The sequence below is a fragment of the Perognathus longimembris genome, chromosome 8 (genome assembly GCF_023159225.1).
Source record: "Perognathus longimembris pacificus isolate PPM17 chromosome 8, ASM2315922v1, whole genome shotgun sequence".
In the NCBI taxonomy this organism is placed as follows: Eukaryota; Metazoa; Chordata; class Mammalia; order Rodentia; family Heteromyidae; genus Perognathus; species Perognathus longimembris.
Genome location: NC_063168.1, coordinates 59,569,583 through 59,583,767, shown reverse-complemented (window position 1 = coordinate 59,583,767; position 14,185 = coordinate 59,569,583). Strand labels below are relative to the sequence as shown.

Here is a 14,185-nt window from a genome sequence, read left to right as displayed (position 1 = left end):
GGCCGGGGCCACATGGCTGGCAGGAGGTGACATTTACTCTCTGCCTGTCAAATCCTGAACCCATGCTTGGAGCACCAAGTACTGCCACCTCTACACGCAGAGGCCACCAGCCCTGACCCTTCCACTTAGCTCTGTGGCCTTGAGCTAGTTCCCCAGCCCCTCTGGGCCTCCACCATGTTACTAATCAAACGAGAGCCGTAACATTTACATCATTGCTCTATTTGTAAAGTGCAGTGGTGTGATATTTAGAGCAGTGCCTGGCATAGAGCGATGTGGGACAGAAACGTGTATTTCCTTCCTTGAGTTTCTTCTGTAAACCTGGGCCTCCAGTGTGGGTTTATTCATTCATTCATGCTCCCAGTGTTGATTGAGTGCACTATCGTTGGTGCTTGGTCTGTGTTTGTTTTCCTTTTAATCCCACAGAATGCGAGAGGCTCTGTACCTCCTATTGTCTGGGGATAGCAGTCCCCCCTCACTCTCCACCCTCCCACCCCCCTACCCCCCGTCTTGAGACTGAGGCAGATGGCATCTGGAGTCAGTAGTAGTCAGAGCTAGTAGTGGAGCTCAGTCACAGATGGAGTTAGGAGCCTGAGTAGGTGGGGAGCCTGGGGTGTCCCTACACAAATTCTAGTTAGTATGAACACTGAACTCATGAGTAGGGCTCTTGGAACCCCAGCTCTGGGAGGGGCTGAGTGTATAGGGACCTGACGGGAATCGGCCTGGCCTCAGGCTGGAAATGATAGCGATATCCAGAAGAATAGAATTGAATCCTCCCTCCCTCCCTCCCTCCCTCCCTCCCTCCCTCCCTCCCTCCCTCCCTCCCTCCCTTCCTTCCTTCCTTCCTTCCTTCCCTCTTCCCTCCCTCCCCCTCTTTCTTTGCTTCCCTTCCACCCTTCTTTTCTTCATAACAAGGCTTCCAAACCTCTGAACTTGCTCTGCTCTCATGCATTCCCCCCCCCCCCCCCCAACCTGGTTACTGGCTGGGCCCAGGCTTCTGACATGCCTCTGCCCTACTTCCTGTTTCTCCCTGGTGGCTTCCCCTGGCTGGTACCTCCTCTGGCCTTGCCTGGGACTCTCTTTCACCTATTATCCTTCCTCTTGTATTCAGTTCCTCCTGGCTCTTCTTCTTTTGTGAATATACTCTAGTATTTCCTACTCGTTGAAGAAGCAGGAACTAAATGAACAAAACACCAAGCACCACCACTCCATCTGTCCTTCACTGCTGTTTGGCTACTCCCCATTTCTCTTCTGCTTTTCTCACTTGAATTTCCAGAGCGTGTCAGTTGCTAAGGTTGGTGCTTCGTGTGATTCTTTATCCCGTAGAATGCCAGGATAAACTGTCTCTACGTGCATTTCCCCCTCCTCCCCCAGGGTCTCTCCACCTAGTCCAGGTCGGGCTCAAATTCTATCCTCCTGCCTGCTTCCTGTGTGCTGGGATTACAGGTGTGGACCATCATGCCCGGCCTGTGTCCACTTGCTGACCTTCCATGCTCCTCAGTCCCAGCTCTGTTCTGTCTCGGGATGCACAGAGATTGCTGGCATGAGCCCCTTGGGCTGTTCCCTGTTGGTCATGGGAAGTGAGCTTCCCTGGTCCCTTCCTCTCTCCTGTCTTTGCTGGTGGACCCTTCCAACCCCTTTCCACTCCCTTGGCCTAGTTCTTCATCCCCCACAGCTTCTGTTCCTCTCTGCCCACATCTGCGCATCCCTGGGCGCTTCTGAGAGCAGCATGCCCTCCAAGAGCCCCAGGGGGGAGAGGCAGCAGGAGGGGAAGGGGGTGTATGATGAAGTGGCTGTCCCCCACCTTCAGGAAGAAAGAATGGGACACAGGTGGGAATCCTCCAACCCGTGGGCACTGGGCCTCGAATGTGCAGCACATCTTGCTTCAGTTGTTTTCTGAGCCATGTGCAGAGCTCAAGCTCAGGGTTTCCAAGTTTCAGTCTTTAGATTGTGTCTGAGCCTCTGTGTCCCCAGGATGTCCATCCAGGGTCCCCCTTGGAGGTCTGGCAGTAGGGTGGTCCTGCCTCCTGTGGGGCCTGCACCCTGGCCTGGGCCTCTGGCCACACCTCAGGCAGGGGCGTTGGTTCTTTTGTAACTGCATTCAGACCACATCCATTCCCAGTTGCTGCCCTTTGGGCTCCAGTTTCCTTCCCAGCTCGGGAAGGAGGCTGCCCTCCATGTGGGCAGTGCCAGGTGGCCTAGTCAGACAGCCTGCTGAGCTGCTGTGTGCCCAGCCCTTCAGCAGAAGTACGTGACGAGCCTGGTGAGCCCGTTGAGCTTCCTTCTTCCTGCCTGTGTGACAGTGAGTGCTCGGGTAGGGACACGAAGGCATAGAACTGGAGGCCATCAGAGGGACTGTCGGAGCCTCCTGTCCTGCAGGAGTGGAGGGCCGGCCCATCCTAACGTTAAAGATGGGGTGAGTGTGTGCGGGTGCCAGCCTCCCCTCGCCTTCCTGCCCCCAGGATGCCGGCTGTGCCCCCTGCGCCGCCTCCCCCAGAGCAAGGCGGGCTCTGAGCTGTCATTGGCTCCTGTGGGCTGAGACAGGGACAGGAATGGCTGGATTTTTGACCTCAGGGCTGACACTCCAGTGGGCCAGTCCCAGCTTTGTTCCCACTTGAAACCCAAGTCCCTTTGGTCACCCAGCTTCATTCCTGCGGCCCCGTCACCATGGAAGCTCTGTGGCCACAGACAGTCACTTACCTCCAGCTACCTCAAGTCCCCGAGCTGGGAAACTGAGGTGGACAGGGGAGGTGTCAGCTACTTGGGTCATGTGAAGCAGGGAGGAGTGAGGGCCCTAGAGGCGGGGGCTGGCTGCTCCCTCCATCCGGAGCAGCGCCAGGCATGCTCCGCCCTCAGTGGGTGACTGAGCCTGGAATGGAGTAGCGCGCGGGGGAAACATCCCAAGCCCAGAGCTCTGTCTACATGGTCACGGTCATGGCTGGGACGTGGGTCCTGACTGATCGTCCTAGGCAGCGAGGGTGAGATGACGCCTGTGCTGGTTCTGGGGTTTGCGCTCAAGGCCTCACACTTTGGTTTACCTTTTGTACTCTACCACTTGAGCCATTCCTCTGTCTATAGCTTTTTGCTGGTTAATAGGAGGTAAGAGTCTCATAGATTTTTCTGCCTGGGCTGGTTTCAACTCCAGATCCTCAGATCTCAACCTTCTGATTATCTAGGATTACAGGTATGGTCCATTTTAAATGGCCCATTTAGCCTTCCCCCTTCTTTTTTTTTTGCCAGTGCTGGGGCTTGAACTCAGGGCCTGAGCACTGTCCCTGGCTTCTTTTTGCTCAAGGCTAGCACTCTGCCAACTTGAGCCACAGCGCCACTTCTGGCCTTTTCTGTTTATGTGGTGCTGAGGAATCGAACCCAGGGCTTCATGCATGCTACCTCTAAACCACATTCCCGCCCCCTCCCCAACTTTTTTCAATGTAGGGCCTTATTCTGCAACTAAGGCTGACCTTGAGCTCACAATCCTCTGCTTCAGCCCTTGGATCATAGGCATGTGCCACTATGGACTAGCTCAATCAAATTTTCCTTTTTCCTGTAGTCACTGGACAGGGAATCACCTGAGGAAAGCTTGCCTTGGACTAAGAGCCAAGACACTTGAGGTGCCAAGCAGGGACACAGCCAGGCCTGACCTGGACCAGGCAGAGCTTGGCTGGGGTGGAGCTGGGCCCATCAGCTGGCTGAGAGGTAACCTGCTGGGCCAGAGGGTTGCTAGGTGCTGTTCTGCCTTCTGGGGCCAGGGAGGAGCCTGTGGCAGGCTGGCTTGCTGGCAGAAGGCAGATTTCTCAGTTCCTGAGCTGGGATTTGATGCTCCCCAAAAGGAAGTGAGCACAGAATCCTGTCCTGTCCCCAGATGTTGTCTGACTGACTCTGCTATCCACCTCCCAGACCCGCTGGCCTGATTTCAGCAAGGAATTCATAGCACCCCAGAGCCTGCAGAGAGACCTGGCTCACAGTGAATGTTAGGTCAAGGGCAAGAGCCAACGGCAGATCCCAAAGGTTTAAGTGAGCAGGGAATAGGAGGCTTGGGGTGGCCAAGCCTTAGCTACAGGACAATGAGGTGGCCACGAGGGACTGAGGTGTGGCCTGTTCACTAAGATGAGAGAGGGGGACTAAGCTTTATGCTGATGAAGACAGGATATCTCCAAAGAAACCTGCAGGGCTTACTTCTGGGGAGACCCTGCCACTCCCCTTCAACCCCAGAGGCTCTACACCATCTGTGTAGCTGTCAGAGGAAGAAAATAGTACCCAGTGGAAAGATGTGTCAGTTCTACCTTCTCTGAGACCTTAAAGATGCACATTTCCAAGTGACAGAGATGACAGGGTGATTGGTTGGTTTTTAATTATGCTGATCCTGGGGCTTGAATTCAGGGCCTGGGTGCTGTCGTTTAGCTTTTTTGCTCAAGGCTAGCACTCTACCACTTAATCCACAACTCTACTTCTGGCTTTTTTTGGTGGCTAATTGGAGATAAGTATCTCATAAACTTTTCTGCCCAGGCTGGCTTTGAACCATGATCCTCAGATCTCAGCCTCCTGAGTAGCTATGATTACAGGCATGAGCCACTGGTGCTGGATGATTGGCTCTGTGTGTGTGTGTGTGTGTGTGTGTGTGTGTGTGTGTGTGTGTGGTGTGGAACTTGAACTCAGGGCCTGGGTGCTGTCTCTGAGCTCTTTTGCTCAAGGCTAGTGCTCTACCACTTTGAGTCACAGCACTACTGCCATTTTTTTTTCTGGTGGTTAATTGGAGATAAGAATCTCATAGAGCAGTTGCTGAAATAGCTCAGTTGGGAGAGCATTAGACTGAAGAATCTCACAGACTTTCCTGCCTGGGTTGGTTTTGAATCATGATCCTCCAATCTCGGCCTCCTGAGCAGCGAGGGTTACAGGTACGAGCCACCAGCACTCAGTGATGATTGAGGTTTTTTTTTTGTTTTTGTTTTTTTTGCCACCCCTGGGCCTTGGACTCAGGGCCTGAGCACTGTCCCTGGCTTCTTTTTGCTCAAGGCTAGCACTCTGCCACTTGAGCCACAGCGCCACTTGTGGCTGTTTTCTATATATGTGGTGCTGGGGAATTGAACCCAGGGCTTCATGTATATGAGGCAAGTGCTCTTGCCACTAGGCCATATCCCCAACCCATGATTGAGGTTTTGTTTTTTTTTTTGCCAGTCCTAGGGCCTGGACTCAGGGCCTGAACACTGTCCCTGGCTTCTTTTTGTTCAAGGCTAGCACTCTGCCACTTGAGCCACAGCGCCACTTCTGGCCATTTTCTGTATATGTGGTGCTGGGGAATTGAACCCAGGGCCTCATGTATAAGAGGCAAGCACTCTTGCCACTAGACCATATCCCCAGCCCCATGATTGAGTTTTGATGACATTCTTCATAATGGACTCTTCTCTGGGAGCCCAGTAGTCTTTGGGCTTGGAAACCTTGAAGTGTCTGAGACTGAAGGTCATAAAAAGACACCTGGATTACTTGCATTGACTGGTAGATGCCCTCACTACAGGTGGGCTGTGTCTGTGGTGGATGGTTGGGAAGTGACTTAAAACAGTTCATTTTTTTTTTTTTTTTTTTTTTTTTGCCAGTTCTGGGCCTTGGACTCAGGGCCTGAGCACCGTCCCTGGCTTCTCTTTGCTCAAGGCTAGCACTCTGCCACTTCAGCCACAGCGCCACTTCTGGCCATTTTCTATATATGTGGTGCTGGGGAATCGAACCCAGGGCTACATGTATACGAGTCAAGCACTCTTGCCACTAGGTTATATTCCCAGCCCAAAACAGTTCATTTCTAACCCAGTGGCTGGTGGCTCACAGCTATAATCTTAGCTACTCAGGAGGCTGAGATCTGAGAACTGTGGTTTGAAGCCAGCTCATCAAGAAAGTCTGTGAGACTTGTCTCTCCAATTAAGCAGCAGGAACTGGAGATGTGGCATCAGCCTTGAGCATCATAAAAGGGAAGGGACAGCACTCAGGCCCTGAGTTCAAGTCCTAGTACTATACAAAAGAGTTCATTCCTTGTTCTACCTCTACAGGTCCCTGGATGTCACAGGTCAGTGCCCTCTGGATCCCTGCGGCCTGCACTCACGGCCTGGGAGTAGCTGTTACCTCCAGACCGCCTCACAGGCACCTTCTCTAGCTGGGGCATGGGCACGCGTGATGGCGTCCCTCCAGGTGAGGACATAGGTGGTATTACCTTGAATGCTTCAGCTTCCTTGTCATGCTCTGCCCGGGAGAAGCAGCCCATGCTCTCCATGGGTTGATGCTGGTCCTCCCTGCTCCCCTGGCTGGCTGGCTGGCAGATGGCAGGCCCACAGAGGCTCAGTGTGTTTTGGGGGACTCCCATCTGAGCCTCTCCTCTCTTCTCAGCTGGCTGCAGTAGGAGCCTGTGCTGTGAACAGCAGTGGATGGAGAGCCTTGATTTCCTCTGGATATAGAGGGGATCTGTCCTTGCTCAGATATGCTCTTTATTGGGGCAGAGCTCCTTAACCCTGGAGGGGCCAGGTGATCTCTGGAAGGAAGTTAGAGAACCAGGATGGCTGAGCTCTTATTATTATGTGTGGCCTGGCTACTCTGTTTTGCTCATGTGGGAACTGAGGTCCAGAGAGGTTTAGCTTCGGTCCTCAAGGCCTCACAGGGACTCCTGGGACCTGATCTCAGGGCCCTCCAGCTGGAGGGATGGGGGCCCCCCACCTGTGTAGGGGCTTCAGTGGGTGGTAGGTTAGGGGCCCATGGATGGTCCCAAGACACGCTTGGGAAGGGCTGAGCCACAAGGGTACAGCACCAACATTTGCTAAGTGCCTAACGAGTAGCAAGTACTGAGGGTAGGACAGAGGGTGAGAGGCTGTGGAGGAATGTCAGGTGAAGGACTGCTTGGTGCTGGGGTATGCAGGAAACCTTCCCTCCCTCCCTCCTTCCCTTCTTCCTTCCTTCCTTCCTCAAATTTTTATTTGTTTTAATACTTTATTATCTATCCATCCATCCATCCATCCATCCATCCATCCATCCATCCATCCATTCATTTTTTGAGTTACTGGGATAGCCTCATACTTGCTGGCAAGTGTTCTATTACTTGAGCCATACCCCTAGCCCTTTTTGCTTTATTTTTCAGGTAGGGTCTTGCTTTTTGCCTGACCATGATTCTCCTACCTCTGTCTCCTGAGGAGCTGAGACTGTAGGTGTGAACTACCACACTGGACCAGGAGAAGGCTTCCTAAAGGACCCTGTTTATTAGTTGTGCTTCTCCCTCCTCTTTTCCTGGATCCTGCTCTGGTCTCAGCCTAACAGTCTCCCTGTCTGGGAAGCCTTCCCGGCCCCCTGTCCTTGACCAGGGCTCACAGTCCCAGGCTGTCACTGCTTGTTTCTCATTGCCATTCACCACTGGACTTCCAATCTCCTTGGGGGTTGGGTCCGCCAGGCTCCCACATCATGGAAGGGCTTGGAGACCCGAGCTCCTCCCCAGAACAGGGGCTAATGGAGCATGAGGTGGTAAAAGATGCCATCTGCTGATTCAGGAGACTTGGAGGGAAGACAGAAACTCAAGGAGTTCCGAAAAGGGGGCTGGGGAGCCAGGAAATGGGGTATTCTGCAGTTAGGGCTTTGGAGCCTCTCCAGTTAGGGGGCTCCTGCTGCAGGTGGCTGGGAGGAAGTACCCCCTTGACAGCAGTGAGCAGCAAAGGCTGTGCTGTACACGGCCACATTCGCACTGGTGGGTGAGGAAGGAGGGGAGCGCATGAAGGAGACTGACACACTTTGGGGGTTGACACAAAGCCAGGAGGGAGAACTCAGGCAGAAGGAAAGGCAGGCAGAGGGTGAGGAGGGAGAGGGTGCTGGCCGAAGGCTGGGTCAGCAGGGTTGGTAGAAGCCGGTGGACATGGCAGCAGCCTGTCTGCCTGGTACCTCCTGGTCTATGGGGGCTGGGCCAGGCTCTGCTCTGCTATGGGGGCTGGGCCAGGCTCTCTGTACCCTAGTGCTGGCTTTAGGGAATGCATGGATCCCTGTGCTTCTGTCCCCAGCTAAGGTTCTGGCTCCAGTGGCTGTGTACTGCGGAAGTGTCCCCCGGAGCAGTGCTGGGCCCCGAGTGCCCCCACCTGCAAACGTCAACTCCAGCCTGCCAGCTTATGGTGAAGGTAAAATGGGAGGACCCGGCCTGGTGACTCAGCCACACCGAATAGCCAGGGAAGGCCCTGGTGGCCTCTCTGAAGACTTTGGCAGGGAATGAGGGGCTCCCCTGGCAGCTGACCACGGGGCAGAGCTTGAACCCAGCCTGGATGGGGATAGGAGGATGTCTGGATGTTGGCATTCTCAAGCTACCATTGTTTTTATTGTGGTCCCTGCTTAAAGCATGGTCTTTAAGCTGTGTGCCTCATGGGGAGGTCTACACAGGGACATCCCAGAAATAGGTCTCCAGCATTTCCTGGCTCTCCTGTGAGTCTGGGCAGGGGGAGCCCACATGCCCCAGGTAGGCCAGGACTGCACCTTGGGATTCAGGAGAAACAGGCTATGGGGCTGGTAAGAGGTGGACAATGCCAGCACAGGCAGTCCCTTGGTGGCACTTTGTCCGGACTGCACTCAGCTTCTCTGCCACTTGGTCCTGGAACTTCTGCTCTGTCTGGCTGCCAGCTGCAGGTGGTCCTTTGCCATCGCACTGGAGGGAGAAGCTATGGCTCCGGTTCCTTCCTTCCTTCCTTCCTTCCTTCCTTCCTTCCTTCCTTCCTTCCTTCCTTCCTTCCTTCCTTCCTTCCTTCCTTCCTTCCTTCTTCCCTCCCTCCTTCCCTCCCTCCCTCCCTCCTTCCCTCCCTCCCTCCCTCCCTCCCTCCCTCCCTCCCTCCCTCCCTCCCTCCTCCCTTTCTTAATTTCTTTCTTTGTTTCACTTAAAAATTTTTATTGTAAAGCTGATGTACACAAGGGTTACAGTTACATAAGTCAGGCATCGAGTACCTTTCTTTTTGAACAGTGTTACCTCTGCACTCATTTTCTCCCCTCTTCCCTCCAAGTTGTAGAGTTCATTTTCAATAGAGTGTCTAGTGAGTATCACTGCTGAAACAGTTCCCCCTTTGCCTTACCATTTCTATGCTTCCCCTTCTTCTCCCCCAAATAAAACAAACCTACTTACAAGACAAGAAGGTGCAGAAATAAAAAACAGTGGCAAAAAAAGTCCCCCCAGACTAAAATGAAAAACTTCTTGTTTCCATTTATTGGAGCTCATTTCACTACGCATCATTTTATGTGGTCATATGCACAGAGCTATGGGCTCTGGTTTCCTCTTTGCCCCCAGGCAAAGAAGCCCTCGAAGCCTATGGCTGTTACAGATCTGCTTGGCTCACGTGCCAGGTGCAGTCCAGTATCTGTGGACAGGGCACCAAGGTCTCACGGCTTAGGTCAAGGCCTTCTAAGAAGAGCTGGGGGTTCGAACCCACCCCTTCATTGAGGCCTTCCACATCATCCTCCAGTGCTCTAACCTCACCAAGCATTTTGTTTCTATCATTTAGTACATATCATATTTACCTAGAAGTATGGGTGCATCTTATGTTTTGAATAGATCACACATCAATTAATGATAAAGACTATTCCTTACACAGGTCTGTCATCCACTAACAGAGTCTTGAAGGTGCCTATTTTTTTAATTTAAATTTTTTATTTTTATTTTTTTGTCAGTTGTGAGGCGTGAACCTGGGGCCTGGGCATTGTCACTGAGCTCTTTTTGCTCAAGGATAGTGCTCTACCACTTTGAGCCACAGCGCCACTTTCAGTTTTTGGGTGGCTCACTGGAGATTAGAGTCTCATGGACTTTCTTGCCTGGGTTGGCTTTGAACCATAATCCTCAGACCTCAGCCTCCTGAGATCTCAGCTAGGATTACAGGCCTGAGCTGCCAGTGCTGGGCTTTATAGGTGCCTATAAAATATGGTTGAAGAGCCAAATGCTAGTGGCATATGCCTGTAATCTCCTGTAATCTACTACTCAAGAAGCTGAGATCAGAAGATTGAGGTTTGAAGCCAGCCCGGGCAGGAAGGTCTGTGAGACTCTTATATCCAATTAACCAGCCCAAATTCCACATGTCAGCCCTCCAGCCGGTGCAGAGTGTTCTGCTGAGCAGTGAGGCACCATCACAGCTCTTGAGTGGACATGGGGACGCAGGAAGCCTTAAACTGGACACCCCTCTGAAGAGCTGGCAGGCCAGGAATGGCCACCCCAGGACCCTGGGTGCTCTGCCTTTGGGGCTTCATCCCCGGGTGCCCGTCCTCTCGATGGAGTCGGAGGCTAATAGCATGGCCCAGGACACCATGCAGATCAAGGAGAAGCTCAAGAAGAGGAGGCTGTCAGAGGGCATGGCGGCATCTTCTCGAGGTGAGCCTTGGCCTTGCCACTCCACCGCCCCCCCTCCCCACCAGGGTCAGTGACCCCCCCCCCCCCCCCAGGGCCAGTGGTCCCAGGCCACCCAGGCTGTGAGGATCAGATGACTTTCAGGAGGCACAGTGGGGTTGGTTGGTGGGTGCTCACCAAGCTTCCACAGGGTGCTGCTATGTAATCAGGGTGGCACAGGAGGCTGTAAGGGTGTCGCCCGGGCACATAAAGTACCAGCAGAAAAGCTAGAAGTGTGGTGGTCTAACTTTTAGGCTGTGTTAGAGGGTTTGAGAGAGCTGCACCCCACATCAATAACTATAAAGAAACGGGGAAGCAGAAGGAATGGATTTGTCATGTGCTGAGCACAAGCCGACAGGCAGTATTTGTAATGGTGTAATAATGGTGCCCTTGATTTTTGTTTTGTTTGTTTTTTGGTGTGGTGCTGGGATCGAACCCCAGGGCCTTACATAAGCTAAGTGTAGACTCTACCACGTGAGCCATCTTTCTAGCTCTTTTGCTTTTGCATTTCATTTTCTGGGTTAGGGTCTTACTTATGTTGTTTAACCTTCATCTCGAGACCCTCTTGCCTCTGCCTCCTGGCACCTGTGCTTACAGGTGGGCGCTGCTATGCCTGGCACGGTCTTTGTGGATATCGTATTTGATGAAGGAGTGCGGGGTCACACAGCTTCTATCCGGAACCAGAGCCCGCGGTCCTTCCGCTGAACCTCACGCTGACTTTATCTCCTTTCATGCTTACACTGCCTCTGAATTTTATTTCATTCCATTTAGTTTATTTTATCTTATTATTAATTATTTTGTTCCAGGACTAGAGCTTGAACTCAGGGCCAGGGCACTTTCCTTTAGCTTTTTTCTCAAAGATGGAGCTCTATCATTTGAGCCACACTTTTGTGTCTGGCTTTTTGCTGGTTAATTGGAGATAAGAGTCTCTTTGATTTGTCTTCCTAGGGTGGCTCCATACCTCTATCCTCAGATCTTAGACTCCTAAGTAATTAGGATTACTGGTGTGAGCCATTGGTGCCTGACTTCAATTGGCAGTTCCAGAAAATTCTATAGGAATGGGAAAGGAGGCTCAGTCCTGCTTGCTCAGTGCCCTTCTGGTTGTAGGGCTGGGGACCCCACAGCTCATCATTGGACCCTCCTTTGGGATATTTCAGCTTTCCCCTAGTTAGTGTGCGGATCCTCCTCTGCTCCCCATTTTTTCTTGAGCTAGCTCCTCACTTACCCCCATACATCATAGTTTCTCTGGATCCCATTGGAGGCCCCCGAGGAGTTCCTCTGAGGAGCACGGTCCCCCGTACCACCTCTCAGAGGATGCTGAGGGCGCCCAGGCCCATGCCTCCCATCCAGAGCATCCCCACCACCCCCGAGGCCAGCGGAGCCAAGGAGAAGGAACTGGACCCTCCCAGGAGCAGGCAGGGGCCCCAGGAGCTGAGAGCCGGAACTCAGCAGGTAAGGCCCTTCTACGGCTCCAGGTCTCCATCTTCTGCCTTTCCATCCTTTACCAGTCCTTGTTCTCATGCCCTGGGCATGTCTTTAAGGGTCCAGAAACTTCCCTAGAGGGTGGGATGGCATTAGGAGGGGCTCATGGCCTTCACCTCCTCCTGCATGGTAGTTGGGAGTCCTGGGTGGTGGCCCCAGGCGGTGCAGAGACTGGCTGTCATGAACGGATGTCCCTAGACCTTCTCTGGTCTCAATGCTGCCGGTTTCCTTCTGCTTCCTGGCCCCCTCCTCTATAGGCCAGTGAGTGAACACAGCAGAGGGGAAAGAATGCCAGGATAGGACTCAGATGTGGGTCCTGATTTCTGCTCTGCCTCTCACTACCCATTCTGGGTCCCCTTTTGTACTCCTATACAAATAGAGCTTTGGGTCAGGTATTTCCAGTTTTGATGTTCTAGGCTTTTTCTGAAATGAAAAGACAAAAAACAATCCAGATAGTAATTTCTCACAAAGCTTTTAGGCATCTCACCTGACTATTGAGGGAGCCAGGAGCTTTCTTGGGGATCCAGGTTTGGATGGCTGCAAAGGGAAACCAGGGCACACTTCCTGGTGGAGGGGGTGTCCTCTGTGACGTGCCTGGGTGTGGAGCATCTAGCACGGGATGCTTTCCTGGACCAGAACCCTTCTGCTTCCAGGTGCAGGTTTCCCAACAGTATCTGCACTGCAAAGACGAGAAGATGCACAAGTCTCTGGGCAGCCTGGTGATCCCGCCGATCCCCAAGGCTGAAACACAGACAGCGCCCCCCTCCTGTAGGCCTGGCTCCACGCCCAGTTCCTTGCTGTCAGGCCAGGATGACCTCAAAGGACTAATGGCCCCCCCTGCACGGTAAGAGCCCCCACACATGGGAAAGGCTACCTTATGAATCTTTCTCTCTTCCAATCCCCAAGATCCATTCAAGGCTCTCTGTGGCTGAGCCTCCATGCTAGAGACACTGGGTGTGAGGAGGAAGGTCTTCTACCCATCAGCCTCGGAGGTAGGGAAACCACAGAATTGCTTCTGGGTCAACATTCCATCATTCTCTGCTATCGTTTCTTATTGTATATGCTTGCTGTAGTGAGGAAAAAAATTACCTTAGAACCTTAAAATTATCTTAGAATGTGATCAAGTCTGATGGAAGCACTTCATTATTATTGCGAATTTCTTTGTTGGTGAATACTGAAAACACAGTCATGGTTGCACATCTGTGCCTGTGTAGTCACAACATTCTTAAATTATTTTTTTATTCTCTTTTCATGTGTGTGTGTGTGTGTGAATGTACTGGTCTTGGGGTGTCAACTCAGGGTCTGGGAGCTGTCCTTGAGCTTGTTTTGCTCAAGGATAGCACTCTACCACTTGAGCCACAGCTCTACTTCTGGCAATTTTTTTAAAAACCAAAACTAATTGGAAATGATTTTTTAAACCATAATTAATTGGAAATAAGAGTGTTGTGGGTTTTTCTGTCTGGACTGGCTTTGAACTGCAATCTTCAGCCTCTTGAGTTTCTGGGCTTGTAGCCGGTGCCCCCAGTACCTGGCTCCATATCATTACTTGTGACTTTTTGCTTCCTTTGTATTGTTGAGTTTTGGACTTGTCTCCTTGCACACTTAGTTCCTGCTTCTGGGCCTTCCACGCAGTCTCCCGCAGGCTCTCTGCACCGATGGTGTAAATCTGGCTACTCCTGAGGTTCACTGCAGGACCAGCCTTGTTTTCTCTGGGCGCTCTGTGCTTTACCCCCACCCCATCCCTGCTGCCCAAGATCTCCTTATTTCCATCAAGTTGTCATTAAGTTGTAGGTGTTTGTCCTGGTCTTTAAGGCCAGCATCAATTTGACTCATTTTGAGTATGCTGGATTTCATATCCCTTTTGGTCTTTCTTACAACAAAAATGCAAGGAAGCCCCAGAGCCTTGTAGCCTCTGCTCATCCCCCTCTACTTGTCCTCATTTCCATTATATGGGTGCTCTATTCCCAGTGTCTTAACAGGGTGCATAGTAGATGGACAGGAATGATCTGTCCATAGTAGGCCTTTGTATGTATCTGTTGAATGAGTAGGTGGTGCTTTACATTTAGAAAGTTACAATGCGCTCGGTGCTGATAACTCATGCCTGTAATCCCAACTACTCAGGGGGCTCAGGCCTGAGCCCATGAGACTTTTATCTCCAGCGAACCATCAGAAACTGGAAGTAGAGCTGTGACTCAAAGTGATAGAGCACTAGCCTTGAGAAAAGAGCTCAGGGACAGTGCCCAGGCCCTGAGTTCAAGCCCTATAACCAACAAAAAAAGGAAGTCAACTATTACAATGAAACCCCCTTATACTATTACTGGATACTAATTTAAAAAAGTAACA

The 14,185-nt window shown here is 52.0% G+C and overlaps 1 protein-coding gene across 3 annotated transcripts in view; it reads left to right on the top strand.

Annotated features, from left to right (window-relative positions):
• Positions 1-6,143: 6,143 nt before the first annotated feature.
• Togaram2 (TOG array regulator of axonemal microtubules 2) overlaps positions 6,144-14,185 on the top strand; it is a 39,716-nt gene continuing 31,674 nt past the window's right edge. For all 3 annotated transcript variants that reach the window (XM_048353601.1, XM_048353599.1, XM_048353598.1), the window contains exons 1-6: positions 6,144-6,171; positions 8,013-8,126; positions 8,281-8,283; positions 10,061-10,345; positions 11,601-11,812; positions 12,496-12,686. In XM_048353601.1, the coding sequence (XP_048209558.1) occupies positions 6,144-6,171; positions 8,013-8,126; positions 8,281-8,283; positions 10,061-10,345; positions 11,601-11,812; positions 12,496-12,686 (833 nt within the window). The remainder of the gene's footprint in view (positions 6,172-8,012; positions 8,127-8,280; positions 8,284-10,060; positions 10,346-11,600; positions 11,813-12,495; positions 12,687-14,185) is intronic.